This window comes from Vanessa cardui, chromosome 16, assembly GCF_905220365.1.
Source record: "Vanessa cardui chromosome 16, ilVanCard2.1, whole genome shotgun sequence".
In the NCBI taxonomy this organism is placed as follows: domain Eukaryota; kingdom Metazoa; phylum Arthropoda; class Insecta; order Lepidoptera; family Nymphalidae; genus Vanessa; species Vanessa cardui.
In genome coordinates, this window is record NC_061138.1 from 2,421,181 (window position 1) to 2,442,115 (window position 20,935).

General features: G+C 32.9%; 1 protein-coding gene across 1 annotated transcript in view; it reads left to right on the forward strand.

The window, feature by feature from the left end:
• LOC124536469 (peptide transporter family 1-like) overlaps window positions 1-20,722 on the forward strand; it is a 34,501-nt gene extending 13,779 nt beyond the window's left edge. Inside the window, exons 5-14 of the mRNA XM_047113021.1 lie at window positions 730-1,004; window positions 2,677-2,759; window positions 5,520-5,690; window positions 7,293-7,418; window positions 7,923-8,045; window positions 10,430-10,749; window positions 11,757-11,976; window positions 12,833-12,919; window positions 19,685-19,834; window positions 20,510-20,722. Of these exons, the coding sequence (XP_046968977.1) occupies window positions 730-1,004; window positions 2,677-2,759; window positions 5,520-5,690; window positions 7,293-7,418; window positions 7,923-8,045; window positions 10,430-10,749; window positions 11,757-11,976; window positions 12,833-12,919; window positions 19,685-19,834; window positions 20,510-20,686 (1,732 nt within the window). The 3' untranslated portion in view covers window positions 20,687-20,722. The remainder of the gene's footprint in view (window positions 1-729; window positions 1,005-2,676; window positions 2,760-5,519; window positions 5,691-7,292; window positions 7,419-7,922; window positions 8,046-10,429; window positions 10,750-11,756; window positions 11,977-12,832; window positions 12,920-19,684; window positions 19,835-20,509) is intronic.
• The last annotated feature ends 213 nt before the right edge of the window (window positions 20,723-20,935 follow it).

Below are 20,935 nucleotides of genomic sequence, written 5' to 3' on the forward strand. Positions count from 1 at the left end.
GTTCGCGAGTGTTAAAGGTTCGTACACGAAATTAGATTGTATTTCAGTATGAAGTTGAATGTGTTACTGATTACTCTGGCTAAATTGCAGCATTCTCACTTTAAGGTAATTATAACATGATTAATTAGGCAATTAACATATTTGATGCTTTATATCAAACAGTAGCTGGAAGTAATCCATGAACAGATTAATCTTTGTGGCTTTACACGTACAACTTTAATCTTTACTTAATATAAATTGTAGTGTTTAATGATTTTAGCATAGTGAAAAGAAAAATAATGATCTCGTATTAAAAAAAAATTAAGTTCATGTAAAAAATATATAGATAATTAGGGTATATTATTTAATAAGAGGTTATCTTAGCTCAAATCGATTATCTAACAGTGAACCATTGATACGGGTTGAGTTTTTTTATGGTATCGGTTGGCATACGAGCATATGGGCCACCTGATGGTAAGTGGTCACCATCACCCGTAGACAATGACGCTGTTAGAAATATTAACTATTCCTTACATCGTCAATGCGCCGTCCCTTGTGCCTGTAGTTACCCTGGCTTATTCACCCTTCAAACCGGAACACTACTACTTATACCTAACTACTACTACTGCGTACTGTTTAGCGGTAGAATACCTAATGACTGAGTGGTACCTACCCAGGTTGCACAAAGCCCTACCACCAAGTTAGAGTGTTTGTAATTTGGGTAAGATTAACTGAGATTTTTTCTTTCAGATTATGCACATTACTCGGCCTGTTTTTCATAACGTTGGGTACTGGAGGTATAAAGCCATGCGTTACTGCATTCGGGGGCGACCAGTTTGTCCTCCCAGAGCAAGAGAAACAGCTTGCATTGTATTTCAGTATTTTATATTTTAATATATGCACTGGAAGTCTGATCGCTAAAACTGTGTCGCCTATATTGAGGTCGGATGTCCATTGTTTCGGTGATAAGGACTGCTATTCCCTGGCTTTCGGCGCTCCGGGTTTCATCGTATTGATTTCCATTGGTAAGTAGAATATCTATACATATAAAATAATTGTAGTGTCTGTTTGTAATATTAAAATAGGCCTTTTTTACGCAATGCATATTTATGTATACATGGTACATATACAAAAATAACATTTTTTACAATTTTTGTCTGTCTGTCTGTCTGTTTGTTCCGGCTAATCTCTGGAACGGCTGGATCGATTTTGACGGGACTTTCACTGGTAGATAATTGATATAATAAGGAGTAACTTTGGCTACGATAATTTTTTTTTGTTAATTTCAAACGCGTACAAGGTCGCGGGTACAGCTTGTTTATAATTAAATAATAGATTGTTTCTGTTGCATTTTTCGGTATGATCTTCATTTGTTTTCAAAAGTCATCGTTGTCATCACAGCGTACAGAAATTTGTGTTGTAATAAATAATAAATATTTATTAAATCTTCACTGCGCCATCAACTTTGGAAACTAAGATGTTATGTCCTTTTGTCTTTAATTACATTAATATTCACCCTTCAAAGCTGAAGACTACAATGCTAAGTAGTTTTACTGTTCAACGGTTAAATATATGATGAGTGGGTGGTACCTATTCAGATGGGGGTTATCAAGTGACGTGTTCATGCAACAAAACTATACTCCTCGTGTACTTCAAACTGTCAAATGTGTTCATGAATTCATTTTTGAAATGCCGTAAAAAAGAAAAAAGAAGTATGGCCTTCACATCAACCTGGTCTTATCTTATATCTTTCAAATGTAATGGTGATAAGACAGATGCACTGGGGTCATTTTAATATCTGAACATATTAAGCGCACTTTTTATCCTCCTTATGGAATTCAAATCCGACACAGTTGTAGAGAGATTAGCCGCAGGAGTTTTGGCAACACTCCTTAACTCGGGTCTGCAACTGAAAAGTTTCTGAAAACACTGATAATTGTTTATCGACCCCTTCCGTAATTCGATACAGAACTTTGACCTTAAATGCTAGCCATTAGAACAAGTTCAAGCGTCAATAGCGCTATATGCTAGCGGGTTGTTTGCCGCCTAGCGATGTAAAGTCGTAGGGTCGATCCTGACCCTGGGCTATTGTTTTTCCCACTGAGGTGAAAATAGGAATATTAGTATTCCTTAAAATAAGGCATAGCTGCTACTGCTTATTTAAATAAAACAAAGCGTGTAAATGTATAACATAATATAAGTTGCCTGCTAGATTCGCAATAACCTCTGTTGACGTAATTATCGAATAAATTAAACTATTCGTAAATAGAGATTGGAAATGCTGATATGGTATCTACGTTTCCAATTTTAACTATCTTATTTATATACTCATGAATGTAAACAAATATAATTATATAACACTGATTTGAATAACCTAGCTCTTATCTTGTTTAAGGGCGTTCATTCTTGTATTATTTCTGACATTGGTTTTGTTTGTTGGGTAAATAAATATGTGTCATATAAGTACAGTACATTGAAAAGGTAAACATTAATATGTTTACGTGTTTCTTTGGTGGTATGGCTTTGAGAAAGTCCGTCTGGGTAGGTAGTAACTACTGATTAGATATTCTACTGCCACACAAAAATGCTTAGTATTTTTGTGTTTCGAACGTTGGAACAAAGCACAAAGAACAGTTTACTGTCCAAGATTTTTTTAGTAAATTTTATGTATATTTAAATAAATTTTGTATTTTTTAGTGGTTTTCGTCAGCGCTAAGAGTAAATACGTCATGAAGAAACCGGAAGGCAACCTGTTGTTTGACTTTGTTAAATGCGTTTCAGTGAGTATACTCTACCGAAAACAAGTGTCTTGTAGATATATTGTTTCACTTACTCGCATTATTCGTCTTTGCTTATGTCACGTTAATGATGTTTTATGTTTTAATTGTTTATTTCTGCTTTTATATATAGCCATGTTTGTTTGTCTGACGTTTCGTGTTATTGTTCTTGTCTTGTGTAAAAAAAGGTTGAATCTGAAAAATAATCGCTTCTATCGCTTTAAGGAGAAGGTTTTGGAACATACATAGTCACACATGTGGCAGAATTGCTATGAAATTAGACACATGCAGGTTTCCTCGTGATGTTTTCCTTAACCGCCGAGCACGAGATGAATTATAAACACAAATTAAGCACATGAATATTTAGTGGTACCTGGCTTGGAACCCGCAATCATTAGTTAAGATGCACGCGTTCTAGCCACTGGGCCATCTAAGCTCTTAAAGTGGATCACCGAAATGAATTTAAAGTCACTTGTTAATTAAGTCTTAGCGTAATGGCTTTGCTTGTTTCAACTGGACCCAGATTATTTCGTCATTGTCACATAGGAGATTGATGGATGCAGTCGAGATTTTGAAGACGTACTTAGTAATAGCTTTCTTTGTTCGTAATGAGATGATATTTTATATTACATATAAAAACGCAACATTATATAGGAAAAAGATTGGAAAAAGATTGGCGAACAAATTAAAAAAACCATAAACTTTTTGATATTTAAGAATGTTCGAGCTTCTAATAAACTAAAAATAAACTGGAAGGTCACTGGCGGTGGCGTTTGCCCAGCAGAAGTAGCAAATTTATGAGCTTGTACTTCATTTAACTTTACATTTTATACATAAACGTGTATGCTTTTCCAAGAGTATGAAATCACGCTTAGCTCGACAATAGCCTAAGGGGCAGTGCCCGAAACTCTATAGAACTTTGTCTTACAGTAAATTAATTTTACAACCTTTTGAATAATAATTAAAATTAAATGCTTTGGACTTTATCATTTATTAATTTAATATAAATATTTTATTTTTTAATCTGAGACGACCCAGTTCAGAACGCGTGCATCTTAACCGATGATTGCGGGTTGAAACTCAGTCAAGCGCCTCTATATATGTGTGCTTAATTTGTGTTTATAATACATCTCGAGCTCGGCGGTGAAGGAAAACATCGTGAGGAAACCTGCATGTGTCTAATTTCATCGAAATTCTGCCACATGTGCATTCCACCAACCCGCATTGGAACAGCGTGGTGGAGTATGTTCCAAACCCTCTCCTTAATGGAAGAGGAGGCCTTATCCAAGCAGTGGGAAATTTACAGGCTGCTACTTTACTTTACTTTACTTTAAATCTAAGATCAACTAACATTTAGGTTTTCAGTTATTAATTAACATTAAGTAATGGTAATGTATTATATGGTCTGTACTGTTTTAAATATATTGTAATACAATATTATTCTAAGAGGGTTCAACTGTAAATGTATAAATCAATAATATAACAAAATGCTTTTAATTTACATTGCAAATTGTAATGTTGGCTTATTTATTAGCATTATGTTAATGCAAACGTTTCAATTTATTCACTGAAACCTAATTAACAAATTCGCTCAAACACTTAATAATAACACATAAAAAAATCGGACGTAAAAATTAAATAGAAAATTGTGTAATTTGTATTTAATCTTGACATCCGATTTCTTTTAACGTGTATATTTTATTTAAAAACAGTGAGACAACACCACAAACACAACAAATTCCGTTAATTAATATTGTTATAAGCTTTAGTGCGTAAAGTACAAAGAAATACATGAATTTTCATACGAAAAATGGCAAATAAAACAGGGATCAAATACTTTTAATTTTCAGTAACTTTTGCAAGGCCTTTACGGATTCATTATTTATTATAAAAGTTTCTTTTGAATTACGTGTTTTTTTGTTAAATCATATTATTGTACATGCAATAATGATGTAGGGCGTCATATGCGGGTCGTCAAGCTTTCTCTGAAAAAGGCTGTATATTCTGGTATAAGTATATATAAATATACTAAATATTTCTTTAGTTAGATATCACAAGAAAATACTTGTGATTTGTTATTAAAGAAAAATGTATGTATAATCCTAACGCTTTTTTAATGTATTGATAACAACAGCATTTTCCCAATCGTCCCTCGGACTATATATACACATATTGACATTTGTACCAGCTTTTAGCAGCCTATTTGTTTGTTCTTGGTAAATTATTTGTTTCCACGTACTTTTTGCAATTCGTAAATGTGCTGTCCGTATTGTTTTGTAAATGCTTACTATGATTTTGTAACTATATATACGTGTGTTGTGCGTTTAAATTTGGTTTTTCTAAAATTGATCAAAGAAGGCTTTATTGTTATTAAAGTACTGTGAAAAGACATCAATATCAACTAATAAATTCGAATTTTTATTTAAACTATTATTAAAAGTGAATGTTTCAAAGATTGGATATCATTTACATGTACTTGTTTTAAGTATTAGGGTTATTGAGGTTTTTCGGAAAAATTATAAAGAAAAATGTTGTTTTCTATTACACAACTGACCAAAAGGAAGCGTTATATTTTTGGTTTCAGGGATATTTTATTCCACCATAACTTTTCAATGTCTTCATCATCATGACTGTCGAATTCATCCAAGACAGTAATAATTATATTTCAGTAAAATAATAGTGTACGAACAGAAAATAATTCAAAGGTATATTTAAATAAAATCAAAAATAGTGGCTAGTTGAATATAATAATTTAAATTTTAGTTGGGACTTAAAAACGCTTTAATAAAAGGTAAAACTGAGAAACAATCTCATTGGCTGGACAGCACGCAGCACAGATACGACAAGCGTTTCATACGGGACGTGAAGAAAACGCTGTCGATACTGACGTTGTTCACTGTATTGCCGGTTTTTTGGGCGCTGCTTGATCAATTGGTAAGATTTATATGTTATTAATATCAATTATGACATAATTTTGTATTATTTATTTACAACTAGCATTGCTAGATGCAATACTGATACGGAATATACTACAGAATTTGTTTATATACAACATCACATTAGAGACTTCTAAAATTATCAGTGTTTCTTTACTATATTGTTCGAATCTTGCTATCTGTTAAAAAAACTGCATCAAAATCCGTTGCATAATTTTAAAGATCTAAGTATACATAGAGATATACAGCGGAAAGCGGCTTTATTTTATATTATGTAATAATAATAATGATAGGCAGGTAGATTGGTAAATGGGCTACGTGATGTTAAGTGATCACCATTACCATTTCGCTCTGATTTCACCTTTAAATCTACGATGTTATGTCTTTTGTTTCCGTAGTTCCAAATGCGACATTTACTCATGTTTCAAACTGGTATACAAAAAAACCTAACTGTTTCTATTTCGCCATGAATGTAAGAACCATGTCGCAGGGGAATGGAAACACACACAGCGCAAACATCGAAGCCACGACAAACGTCATTATAGTCTAAATAAATATTTGTCCTGAGCTTTGTTGAAGTCGCGGCTGTCAGCAGTTCGATCTGGTCTAGCATTTCTTAAGCTTGATATATAGGGTTATTGGTAAGTCGACGTATTCCCGTTAGGAGGTGATAGGGGGTATTTGCAATAATTGTAAGCCCTAAAACCTTTTTTTTCTTCTGATTTATAAAAAAGATTAAACACTGGATATTTGTCATTATATAAACAATTATTATCGGTCCCAATTTAAAAATGCTAGACTGAAAACGATATTGTTCCAATATTTTTTTTTTATCCTCAAAAATGCCTTATAAAAAAAATATTTTGAAAAAATAGATTTTAATTGATACTCTTTTTTTTAAATAAATTGTTGTAGTTGCATTTTTGACAAATTTTGAAAGAAGCTATAAAACGTGATAACTCAAAAATGGTTCACCTTTGCATTATGCATATAGGGGTAAAATAATTGCAAATAGTCACCCCTATCACCTCCTAACGGAAATAGGTCGAATTACTAATAACCTTGTATATTCCTTATTTAAAAAGTAGGTAATAATGATTCGAATTAAGTTATAATTAAGAATAATAACTTGATACTTTTACACACTATAATATTCTGACGTGACTACTATGAAACTTGTGGAAATGCTATAGTATTTAACATTAGAGATAAAAGTAAAATTTATTACCCTGAAATCAAGACCTTTTAGTTCAAAAAAATGCTATCACATGATGATAATCATATACTAAATTGCCTCCAACGGTTAGGGATTTGCCATTTCCTAAATTTAAAATGATACTACACGACTGGTTGGTTGACAAAAGTTTATATTCAATAAAATAATTTGTAGACCTCAAATTTTGTTTATATTAATAGAAATTATTCTTTGTAATCAATTTTTGCATGTCATATTGTTTAATGCAAATAAAAATTATTATTATTATATAGAGGATGAATTACTATGAAAATATCCAATGATTTATACTCAACGCTTGTCCAGATAGAATTTCATATAAGTAGATTTATAGCATTTTAATGATATGCACAAATGTTATCAAAGGGTTCAAGATGGACGCTTCAGGCTACGAAGATGGATGGTCGCCTCGGATTCGTGACAGTCAAGCCGGACCAATTACAAGTGCTGGGACCTATAAGTATACTCATATTGATACCACTGTCACAAAAGGTAATGATGACAAATAAAAAAAACTGTACTGTAACATTATGTCTTTACGTTTGAATGACTTCTTAAGCAAGCTGTGTTATTTTTTTTGTAATCTGTGGTGTAGCTATTGTTATAATTAGTATTTGTTTTGAATTTGGAATTACAAAAAGAATAGCAGCCATAAATTCAAATTTCAAAATATAATAAATTTACTTTTATCATCATAAATGTGTACATGTTTCTTTAATAGTTCATGTATCCTAAATAGTTCAATGGAATTCGTTCGTAAAATGTTTAGAGAAGTAAATTTTAACTGAAGATTCCGTATTAAAACCAAGGCATACACAATTTAAATTTCTTTTTATAATTGATTTAGTGCTCTGACGGGCTTTATATTTATCATATCTACTAATCACTTTCATCTATATTTTAATCGTTTAATATTTTTAGAATAAGACCATAAGATCATACTATATTTAATGTCATATTAAAATTTTTGTGTTAATATATTCGATAATATTGCAGTACATCTACCCATATTTTGAAAAACGTAATGTATTAAGAAATCCGCTCCACAAACTGACGTTGGGCGGCGTTTTGGCTGGCGTCGCGTTCATTGCCTCTGCTCTCGTTGAGATTTATATTAAGGTAAGGCCCTCTTTAGTCTTGTGTATTAAATTTTATTATTTTAATTTAAAAATAAGATCTTTTAATTGGGAGACTCGAATGGGACGAAATTGTTTTATAATGTATTAAATAACATACAATAATATTAACTGGCAATGCTTGAGAACAAATAAATGACAATAAATAAAATTGCCATTTAAACCTCGTGTGATAACCTAATAAAAAAAATACATATGTTATTATAATCGGTCAATCCCTAAAACATTTAAAATAAATACCAGCAGCCACTAATAAACCAGTTACTATCAACAAAATATTGTCAAATTCATCAAGAATGCGACTGACAGTCACAAATTTGTTACCACCTTGATACTTGGTGGTAGGGCTTTGTGCAAGCCCGTCTGGGTAGGCACCACCCACACATTAGTTATTCTACCGCCAAATAACAGTACTCAATATTATTGTGTTCAGGTTTGAAGGGTGACACAATGACGATGTCTATGGGTGATGGTGATCACTTACCATCAGGTGGCCCATATGCTCGTCCGCCAACCTATAACATAAAAAAAACCTTGACAAGCCAAGATGGATGGCCCTTGCTTTTACTACGTCTGATAGGTGACGTCACTTCCTTGACTACGTCACTCAGTTTTCGGTCTACAATATTATAATATTTCTTATAAAACCATTTATAATAGAAAAAGACATAGAAAGAGTGGGAGTCGCCTGGAGGGGGTTGTGACCCCCATAACGCTTATTGCTTACGTGACGATTTCTGAGTTCACTCCACTGTAAGCCGCGTAAAATTACTTCCATACAAAAATATATACATTTACGATTTTCCGAATATTTGCGTTGCAACGCTGAGCCATAAAGTATGATAATATAGTGAAATGATAGTAATCTTTTTGCTTATTGAAGTTAAGCTGATATCAGACGTATTCACTCTGAATAATGATCATTTGATTAAGCGTGGAGTTAATACCTGTTGACTTCCAAGCAGGATATTTTAATTTAAATAATTGTATTTAACTAACATGACTTTGTATTTTTTAAATTTTAAAAAAGAGTAACTACTGAATTTCTTGCCGGTTCTTCTCGGTAGAGTCTTCTTTTCGAACCGATGGTAGCTTCACTTAATTGTAAAATGACGATTCAAAAGTGCTTGTAAAAGCCTACTTGAATAAAGTTTATTTTGATTTGATTCAATAATATGCCGAATGTCAATATTCGACGTAGTTGATCAGTTTGTTTAATTATTTAAGTCGAGATAGCCCAGTGATTAGACCGCGTGCATTTCCCACATGTTTATTCCACCAATTGAACATTGGAACAGCACGGTGGAATAAGTTCCAAATCTCCTCCTCAAAGGGAGAGGAGTCTTTAGCATAGCAGTGGGAAATTTGAAAAGGATATTGTTGTTGTTTAATTATTTTGTTTAGACAATTTAAAATTACTGTTATGTCACAGTATGATTCCATCTTTAGCTCTAATACATATACTAAGACGTTACCCGAAGTTTAAACAAACTCATTTTACTATGGTCATGATGGCATGTGTCGCAGACAGGTCATTAGCGTTCTGGGCTGGGAAGATTTGAATTTTGCACTATCCTTGTTAATGCAGAAGTGTGATAATTTGTTGTTTAATGTTTGGCTCAAATTTACGTATTGATTTAAATGCGTTATTTGAAATCTTTATTTGTGTATCTGTTAGAAATTCAAATAATGCGTAAAACATTGGTAAAGAAGGCATAGTTTTTAATACAAGATTATAAAGACGATAAAAAGCGTTGAATTAATACTTGTTTAATGTTATCTTAGATTTACGCGATTATTACACATTGAAATAAAACTAGTTTTAATGGATTTAAATCGCGTATATTAATTATTATCAGTCTACCCGTGACCACGAACGCTGTGCTCAAAACGTCAGGATGATAAAAATAATTAATATACGCGATTTAAATCCGTTAAAACCAGTTCTATTTCAATTAATACTTGTTGACTTCCAGACAGGAGTCTTACATTAATTCTGTATTTTTAAATGTTGAAAAAGAGCAATTGAGTTTCTTGCCGGTTGTTCTCGGTAGAATCTACTTTATAAACTGGTGGTAGCTTCACTTAATATGGTTGTTAAATAACGATTCAAAAGAACTTGTAAAAGCCTACTTGAATAAAGTATATTTTGATTTGATTAGCATAATGTTTTACTTATGTGTGCCTGGGCTCCAGCTGTGGGTCTGCAACGAGGGCTACTGTAAAGATTGTAGCTCTTGTAAGTCGTCTGACAAACATCTATCACTGTAGCTATGATTCTGACTTAATGGACAAAGTCACAGTGAGTCATTTCCCCGCATATATTAAGTGATGTGAAAAATATGATTTAAAAAACCTTTATTTCAGACCACATACCCAGAATTACCTCAACTAGGATATTCTCAATTACGTATATTCAATGGTAATCCTTGTTCAATATCCGTACAAAACGATCAACAAGGAATAATTTATAGCATTCCGTCTCTTTCGCACTATACGAATAAACACATGCATGTGAAAGGAATAGAAGATATACGGCTCAACATAAGCGGTGACTGTATTGAGACTAGGGATGAAATATTTACATTGAACGAGAAGAAAGCTATATCTTTCTTTGTAAATGGCAACAATATGGTTAGATTCAATGAAAATGTGGATAAGAGCAAATCTGGGTTGCCATTTGTAAGGTAATATTAAAACTCTTTAGTTTGTTGTGTCTCTTAAGTTGTTTTACTCCTTATTTTTGGCAAATATATATTACGATTTACTATATTTTATTGTCTACTAGTAGTCACGCACGGCTTCGCCTGCGTTTTAGGGTTTTAGTTGTCATGTTTCAAGTCAAAAAGTAGTCTATGTCCTTTCTTGGAGTTAAGCGGTTCAGCGGTTTGGTCGTGATAGAGCGACAAACAGACAGATGGAGTAACTTTCACATTTATAAAATTATTGTAGAGAATAAATTTACTATAATTATATAATACTGTCTATATATTTTTTTAAAGGACAGCCGTTTTTTGTATTTCTACCAATAGTATTTTTTGTGGATTTCCATAGAGCCAACTAAACGTTTCTTCTCGGTAGAATCTACATTCCAAACCGGTTGTAACTTAATATAATTTTGTAAAATTACGATTCATAAACGCTTGTAAAAGCCTATGCATGAAGTATATTTTATTTTTCATTTGGAAGGAATGAACACATTACTTAGCCAGAATCCACGTAAAGCGTCAATCTACATATTTTGTTATTATTTGAATATGGTAGCGTAAATATGACCGTTGCTTTAAAAGTATTTTCTTCAGAATTTCCTGTTACGAGTTTGATAGTAAAGTTTAAAGTAATTTACCTTTGGTTTTAACCATGCACAATTCCGTTAGCGCCCCTAGCGATGACGCAGGGTACTAATATGTTACAATGTTTTTTTTATGAAATATATATGTAGAGGACGATGAAAGAAATGATAAATGGATTGTGTAACAGAAGACATGTCTAAAAAGAATGTTACTTGTGAGATGAAGTCCGACAGAGAAGTATAGAAGGAGAAGACATGCTGCGTCGACCCCAAATAAAATTAGGATAAAGGCAGGAGGATGATGACTGGCGTTTAAAAGTTTCTTTTTAAAGATTACTTTTAAAGCATTCTTCCTCTTCTTCCTTCACGTATAACACTTAAATCATATGATTAATTTTACAGATTTCTCGTCTCAAATCGAGTAGATTTAACAAACGTAACGCTCTTCAATGAAAAGAGTAATGAAATCGAAACGTACATTTACGCCGGCGTGAGCGTACAAATGGAAGTGTTCATGTCGGTGTACTCCATACGAGTAAGAGATAAAGTCGTGCTGAGTGAGATGTCGATGGATAATGGCGGTGTCTATAGTGTAATGATAGACAAGAACGGAGATGATTACGTGAGTAATGTGATAAATGAATAATATTGTAAAGTAAAAAAGTAAAGTAACAGCCTGTAAATTTAAATAGTTAATTTAATCAGCATCAGCCTGCACCAGCCTCAGCATTGGGCTGAGATAAGGACTTCTCTTCCATGAAGGAAAGGGTTTGTAACATATATCACCACGCTGTTCTAATGCGGGTTAGTGGAATGCACATGTGGCAGAATTTCGATGAAATTAGACACATGGAGGTTTCCTCACGATGTTTTCATTCACCGCCGAGCACGAGATGAATTATAAACACAACATATATATATATATATATAGTGGTGCTTGCCTGGACTTGAACCCGCAATCATCGGTTAAGATGCACACGTTCTAACCTCTGGGCCATCTCAGCTCTGAATGTGGATACGTGAAATTATTCAATAATATTGAATTACGTGTTTTGATTAAAAATTTGAAATATCGCCAAAAGTCGAACCTATAAGAGTTGAAATAGTGTTTATATTTTCCCAACTAATTGATCATTATGGCATGGTACGATTGTAAATACAAGTGATTCCTAATCTTTAATCGACTAATGCTTTGTGTTATAATGCGACACGTTTGTCGGAGAAGAAAAACATCGTGAGACTTGTACGATCTCGATCTTCAGTTCATTAATTGATAATAAGAGAATAATTTTGCGTCACTTGATAGAAGAACTAGTAGGTATTAAAATAACCCCAATACCCAGGGCATTAAGGACTGTTTTTGTTAATAAAATTACATTTTACACGACACAAAAAATTGACCCACGTTTTGTTTGTTTAAAATATAATATTTTCTGCGTTAAATATTCAATGATTTTAAGTATTTGTAATATTTTCAGACGGCAAACATAGTAACCATCACGGAACCGAACTCCATAACAATGGCGCTGTTGCTACCTCAGTTCCTGATCATATCGACAGCAGAGGTGAGTTTTGTATTTTTAACGACCTCTGTGGTCGAATGGTGTTTGCACTGATATTTACGCCACTCCGAGATATTGGGGTCACAAAAAAAAGTTCACTTTTTCTATGTTGTCTTGGTCTGGGTGTTTTTGGTATCGTCGTTACTTCTAATTTTCCATAACACAAGTGCTTAGCTAGGATCAGAGTAATGTATGTGATGTTGGCTCATATTTTATTTATTTATATGTATCAACGACTTGGGGTTCCATTTAATTAACAGTCAATGTTATCTTTATTTAGATGCAATTAAAGTTTATCTATATTAATATAACAAATGTAAAATTAACTCTGTTTGTCTGTGTTGTTCAATCTCGATAAAACCGCGGAACCAAAATTGATGATTTTTTTAATGAGGCAAACTTGAATTCCAAGGAAAGATATAGCTACTTTTGATGCCTAAAAGATGAGAACTAGCTTGTTTAACACGAGCGTAGCCAAACTATACAAGTAATAAGATAAAACGTGTGGTGCTTGTTTCTTAGCTTAAATACCTTTAAAAAATTTTTATTTATGTCGCATTGGTAACAGTGCTTTATAATATGTTAGTCTCAATGGGTACGTACTAGCTTTTAATCTGTGAATTTTATTTTTCTATTCTTAACAATTAAAACAGCACAAACTAGTGGCGAAGGCAATATTAAGAGTATATGTTTTGAAACGCATTTTTTATCACCCCAAAAAAAATAATTTTATCTCAAGTCTGAGGTACACAAAAACAAGTAATTGATAATTCGCCAGTAAGTTTAGTACAGCTAGTAAATATATATATAATACGTAAATAACTAACACGGAAGCTAAATGGCCCAGTGGTTAGAACGCGTGCATCTTAACCGATGATAGCGGGTTCAAGCCCAGGCAAGAACCACTACATATGTATATGTGCTTAATTTGTGTTTATAATTTATCTCGAGCTCGGCGGTGAAGGAAAACATCGTGAGGAAATGTGTCTAATTTCATCGAAATTCTGCGACATGGGCATTCCACCATCCCGTATTGGAACAGCGTGGTGGCCAGCAGTGGGAAATTTACAGGCTGTTACTTTTTTACTTTACTAAATAATTAACACTGATAATGTACATAGGTCAGAAAACCTTTGCTGAAATCCAGACATAAAATGTCGCAGACAAACTTCCCCTAAACTACCATGCAAGTTAATTCAGGGCTGACAACATTTCATTCACGTCTACTAATTTTCGCTTACTATATCATATACATTCAATCTCTATACAGTTTGGTAGTGTTATTGTGTTGTTGCTTAAGGGGGGATGGGGGCTTTGAGTGCAGACACGAGAAGATAAAATCGGATTTGTATTGTTAGGGATGGTTAATATTGTTAAAACTTCAATGTCTATGGGTGGAGGTGATCACTTAATACCAGATGGTCCAGAATTAGATCATCAAAGGATAGTAAGGGTACGATAACATCTTAGTTCCCAAGGTTGGTGGTGTATTAGAGATGTAATGAATTATTAATATTTCTCACAGCGCCATTGTCTATGAGCGCTGGTGATCAAGTATAGTACGACACAACTCTATATTATAAAAAAAATAACGATGCGTTTTGTTTACATATAGTTTAATAAGACTTAAATAGCTCGTCTCTCAAAAATGCTTAATTATTTATATTCAATATAGATTCTAGAAATAACAACCAGATATAAGGCCTAAAACAGGACGGGTAAATGGGCGACCTGATAGTAAGTGTTCATCACAGCCCATAGACATTAGCACTGTAGGAAATAATAGCCATTCCATACATGTGTCGCCTAAGATGCTAAGATATTATGTGTCTGTAGTTACACTGGCTCACTCACCCTTCAAACCGAAACACAACAGTAGTACGTATTGATTTATCGGTAGAATAATTAACCCTTATCGTGGCAAAAAAATTTTTTTAAAGAAAAGCAAAAACAAATTATTTCGGTGGTTTCTTTGGGTTATAAAAAACAAAAAAAAATAAATAGAAAAATCATGATATGGAAATTTCGGAAAAACAATATGTATACTATAATATACATGCTACGTTTACTGTGATTAGCGCATTTTTGGGACTGTATATTATACTATACATTGCTTTATTTAGGCAGGGTTTGAATTAAACTGCTTTTAACATTTACCAAAAAATAAACGGCATAATTTTAAATAAAAATACATATATTACTGATAATAAAAATATTTAATTAAAAAGAAATATTTTTATAAAAATATTTTTATAATAAAAACTTTACCTAATTAAAACCCTAAAAATGATTTTATTATTAAAACATAGACTCTATTGCTTGTTGGTGACTCTAAAAAATAATTTAGTTTTTTCACATAACAAAGGTGAACCTTACACATTTGCCTATAATGATATTAATCGCCAAAAAATCTAGTATTTCTTCTTTTGTAACTTTTATGGATCTTCCAGTTCTTTGTGTGCTATTTAAATTAGTGTGAGTTATAATGATATCTACTAAGTCTTCTGAAAAAATCTATAAAATTTAACTAAAGGAGACCAATAAGATGGTACATTTTTCAAAAACATAGGTTTTGCTATTTCTGCATTGTTTTTGAACTGTGCTTTTTGCCAACGAAAGGTAAATTGATTTTTCTAGTACAGTAAAGAGGGTAAAGATGGAATTGAATTGGTTCTGCGTCATAATTAGTCTCTGATGGATTAGGAAACATCTGTTTAAGAATGGAGGTAAGAAGAACTTCAGTTGTTTTGGCATAATTGTAATCTGTATGCGTTCCGTCATCATCAGAACTTTGTAAGAGGTTTAACCTTTCGTAGCTGGAATTTATCGAGGCTGCTTCGGAACTTTCTGCCGGTCCAATCATTCCAGCTTCATCACCGCTATTTGCCCCATCACTTGAGTCAGAGTCTGCATTCTTTTCAGGCACTAAGGATAAAATCCGCCTAGCTTTTTCACTCATAGCAGTCTAAAACCAAAGCAAAAGAAACATGCAAAACAACCATCCCAACCATCATTCTAGTAAAGCAATAGTGTGTTATAGATAGGTAAATACTTTATTATTTGTCCCATAATGAAGAAAATTATCATGCAGTATTAATAAATAATAGAGAAAAGTAAAAGTATTTTTATGGAAATCGAGCCCACAACCTCGTGAGTATCTCAGCAGACGATTTCTAAAATCAACAGGGTAGTAGGTTCTTTTTAAATTATAATAAAATTGATTCAGTAGTTCAAATAGAAAAGAAGATTGCAAGTTTCTTAAATTTATTTTAAAGTTTAGTAATTTTAGAGTGAAATAATATTGATCCCGTGAAGTTAGCAATGTATATTACTCTATACACATCAAATTAAAGGTAAATTACTCCTATTGTGGCATTGTATAGTATAATATACGTTAGTAAAAAACACGACAAATTCATGCTAATTCGTATAGCGAAAACAGTAATTTTATAAAAATATGTAAGTACAGACATTAGAGAATGTTTATTTTATAAAATACATACACATTAAGGCGCATAATAATAAAAATAAAATAAAACTTACCTTGGATAAAAAATAACGGTTCATCTTGACAGTTATTTTTCAAATTTGATTTAACATTATTACAGATAACGTAATATTTTTATTTTTTAAGTGTAAAGAAACGTCTAGAAATGTCATTTGTTCAATAAAACTATGTTAAAATATATTTATTATAATAGTATATTTTTGTGAAGTTATACGTATAGTATACTATACAAAATAAAGATAAGGGTTAAATTCGTATATTGAGTTTGGTTTTACAAAATCATCAAAATTCGAAATGAAAATATACTTTATTCAAGTACGTTATTACACTTTTGAATCATTATTTAACAACTATGTAACATGTATTTTATCCTCTGTATAATCTTGTATTGAATTATATGTCCTCTTTACCAATGTATTTCTTACAAATGATTTAAATTTATGAAACGGCAAAGTTAAAAATATCTGTGGAATTTAATTATAGAAACGAATACCTTTACCAAGAAGGATCTATTGAATAATGTTTATTTAAAATAAACAAGACATTTAACGTCAATTGGCAGCCCTGTTGTAAGCCAGGCTGAATATGAACCGTCTTAAGTCGACGTTAAGACGGCATTTACGGAAAATTTCGCAGTATATGACCTATTTAAGGTATTAAGTATACAAGTTTTTGTGTAACATGTATGTGTTGGAATGAGTATTAGCGAACTTCTTGTTAATACGTTTCCGAGACACTAATATTCCGAACCATTGAACGGAATTTGTAAAACATTTCTTATCTTGATAATTACTACCTGGTGACCAGTTATTTTAACACTTCTTATTATTGCTTTTGTCTTTTGCTATAAAGGAATACCTAGCCGGTGTAATTGTAATCGCAAGGGATATAAGTTTTCTAGTCGTTTGTATGTAGTCTTCTTGTAAAGTTCAAAGCAATGCTATATTCTTTGTATTTAAATTATAATTTAAATGTCTCACTATAAAACGACTTCTTCCTTCGACTTCTTGTCCTGTACACGATAAGTTATCATGTATGGCTCCTAAATGTCTTTCACCGAATTACACATATACTGCTACATATTTTTATTATATATTATTTGTTATAGATTATGTATATATTATTAAAAAAAATGTCAGTGTGGGCCACGTCTACCAAGAAGACGACAAGAATGATTTTCAGCGAAGATCTGCTGACGTTTAGTATAAAATATAAAACGCCAAAATGTTTAATATAAAATGTAAAAAAAGGCACGGGCATCTGCGAGCCTGTGGACGTAGTAAATTAAATTAAAAAAAATATCGTTCACCAGTGGTACTCAACATTGTTAAACTCTTCAAACCATTCTTTAACCAACATTTTGGTTTGAAGACTACAACTATATACATTTCTTGATGTTGCGTTCACTCGCATTAGTCGTCAGGTGTAAGACCGAAAAGGCAGCCAAGTTCCTTGGAGTTCTAATTTGCTTCTTAGCAATTTTCATCAAATTCGTTTCGAACTGAACAACTTCCAATCCAAGTTTCCATCGATTTTAATACGTCGTCGCAGATTTAGTGAAATTAACATCTAATAATCGAAATATTGATTAATTTAGTGAAAATCTACCTCAGTTACTATTAATACAGTTTTAAATTAGAACTACTTAATTAATTAAAGAAATTCATAGCAGTTTTAACGAACATCGAAACGATCTTGGTGGTAGGACTTTGTGCAAGCCCGTTTGGGTAGGTACCACCCACTCATCAGTTATTCTACCGCCAAATAACAGTACACAGTACTGTTGTGTTCCGGTTTGAAGGGTGAGTGAGCCAGTGTAGCTACAGGCACAAGGGACATAACATCTTAGTTCCCAAGGTTGGTGGTACATTGACGATGTAAGGAATAGTTAATATTTCTTACAGCGTCATTGTCTATGGGTGATGGTGACCACTTACCACCAAGTGGCCCATATGCTCGTCCGCCAGCCTACCATTAAAAATAAAACATCAAAACCTTACTATGAAGTGGATCATTTGGTATTTTCCAAGATATTACGTTTTAATTTAATTAGAATTGAAGTTTAAGCTGTGCCTCCCTTATTTTGTTTTAAGTGAATTAAATTCCTTGGAACTAAAACTATGTATAAATCAATGGAGTGGAATCCGCTTTGTATATTCAGGCAGCGTTAATCATTATATCTATAGAACCTTCGAATTTCTTAATCTAATTTTCAAAATGTAATATTTATCTTTAAATTGTAATGGCATAATTCAATCAATCTGGTCTTTTAGCTCCAATGCTAAAGCTAAAAGAATGATCAGAAAATAGGCCAGATGCTAAGATGATCATTCATCTTCAATACACAATATTCATTCACTAACAATGCGTCGCCAAAACAACTTCTAAGATACGTCTTTCCACCATAATATGGTCCACTTTCAGGAGCATTTGCCATGTCGTGACAATTCAACCATTGTGGGCAACAAGCCAAACAAGTGGGCATATGTTTTCCATCATTGTTAGAATTAGATCCAACTGCAGGCGAATGCTGAAATTCGAATCCAAGATTACATTAAAAGCAAATGCTCTGGTCGTGGTTTCCTACCGCCCCAAACACAAAAACTGTTGTGTTGTTAATTCGTATTAGGATAACTAAGCGGTGAGTCGGCGGCACTTACACAGACAGTCTTGCATAAGCTCCGTATACGTTACAAAAACAATACAAATCGATTTTCACTGCTACGAAATTTGGTACATGTGTTTCTTAAATCATGACGACCTCCGTGGTCGAGTCGTGTGTACACCTGTTTTCATGGGTACCCCACTCCGAGGTCCCAGGTTCGATCCCAGTCGAATCGATGTAGATTATCACTAGTTTTCTATGTCTTGGGTCTGGGTGTATGTGGTGCCGTCGTTACTTCTGATTTTCCATAACACAAGTGCTTTGGCTACTTACATTGGGATCAGAGTAATGTATGTGATGTTGTCGAATATTTATTTTTATTATATTATTTATTCATCATCAACATCATCAACAACAGCCTATGTTCGTCCACTGCTGGACATAGACCTCATCCATTGTACGCCACTGTGATCATTCTTGGGCTATTCGCTCCCAGTTCCTGCCGGCTTTTATTATTGCAATTTTTTTTTAAATTTAAATTTGCATAAAAATACTTTTAATTTATTTTTACTACTACATGGAGTGACAGAAATATTACCAGCCTGGTACATGGTGTGTTTCTTGTTGTATTAGTGTCAAAATTACTTGTCACTAGGTGTTGTTCGCGGTGACCGGCAACGAATTCGCGTTCAAAGAGGCGCCGGAGAGCATGAAGGCGGTGATGACAGCCGTTTGGTTGTTAACTGAAGCCGCTGGAAATGTCATAATCATTATTATAACGCGACTCTTCATTAATTATAAGCAGGTATTTATATTTTATTTAAAATGACCATCATTGGCACATACTGAGTGTTTTGCTTTTGAGAATATTCGTTGTCCGATTAAAACTTAGTTTGCGATGCGACGTATATACATTGAAAGTCATCTGAATCCAATAATATCTTAAGAGTTACCTAAGTTTTTATTTGTGGATGATTTGAATGGGAATCAAGCTTTCGATCATGATGGCGTTCTAGTGGAAGCATTCCAAGAACTGCGTCAGGTAGTCTTTTTACCTCTAGTTTAATAATTACTGATTTAACCATAAGGGCCTCCTTCCTTAGGGGGCCCCGAAGAATCAAGAATTTCTCTCATTTGTCCATGCGTTGACTGCTATGTTTATTTTTGTAATTTGTAAGAAATTAAAATTTAAAATCTAAAGACGTGTTTTTCATGATAGAATGATATGGCGATAATATTGTACCAACAATCAGATTCCTAAGAATATACAAAATAAATAGAAAAATACCCCGAATACACGTGTGCCCAAGGGCTCCAGTATTGGTTAGGACTTTTCTGATTTTAGTAAAAAATATCGAGTAAGAATACAAATATTTGAACTATATGGCCCTTAAATTGGAGTGTAAACATTTTAACCAAAAATGAGACTTATTACATTTAAATAAAATGCATTTTTAAATTGTATTTGTAATTATTCCAGGAAACCCAGTCGTTTATTTACACCGGTTTGATGTTTACTTCGATAGCGGTGTTCCACTTCATGTCTCGTAATTATCAGTTCGGTTTCGCGGACGAGGAAGTGAGGAAGGAACGTCGGAGTAACAGTGAAGTGTTGTACCAACAAGTGAAGCAAGCTGAAGACTGTTTAGAACATTGATTGTTATATAACGAGATTACCACGTATTTAAATATATATTTTTTATTATGTAACATTTGTTTTACTTATTGACCAATGCTACTTATAATATTTTATAAATGTACTAGAGACCTGCCCCAGCTTTGTACGGGTGCAATAGTGATACTAAATATTCTACAGTTTTTTTTTTATGTACGACGTCATATTAGAGGATTCTTAAGTTATCCGTGATTCTTTACTATATTGTCCATGCACATAATATATACAATA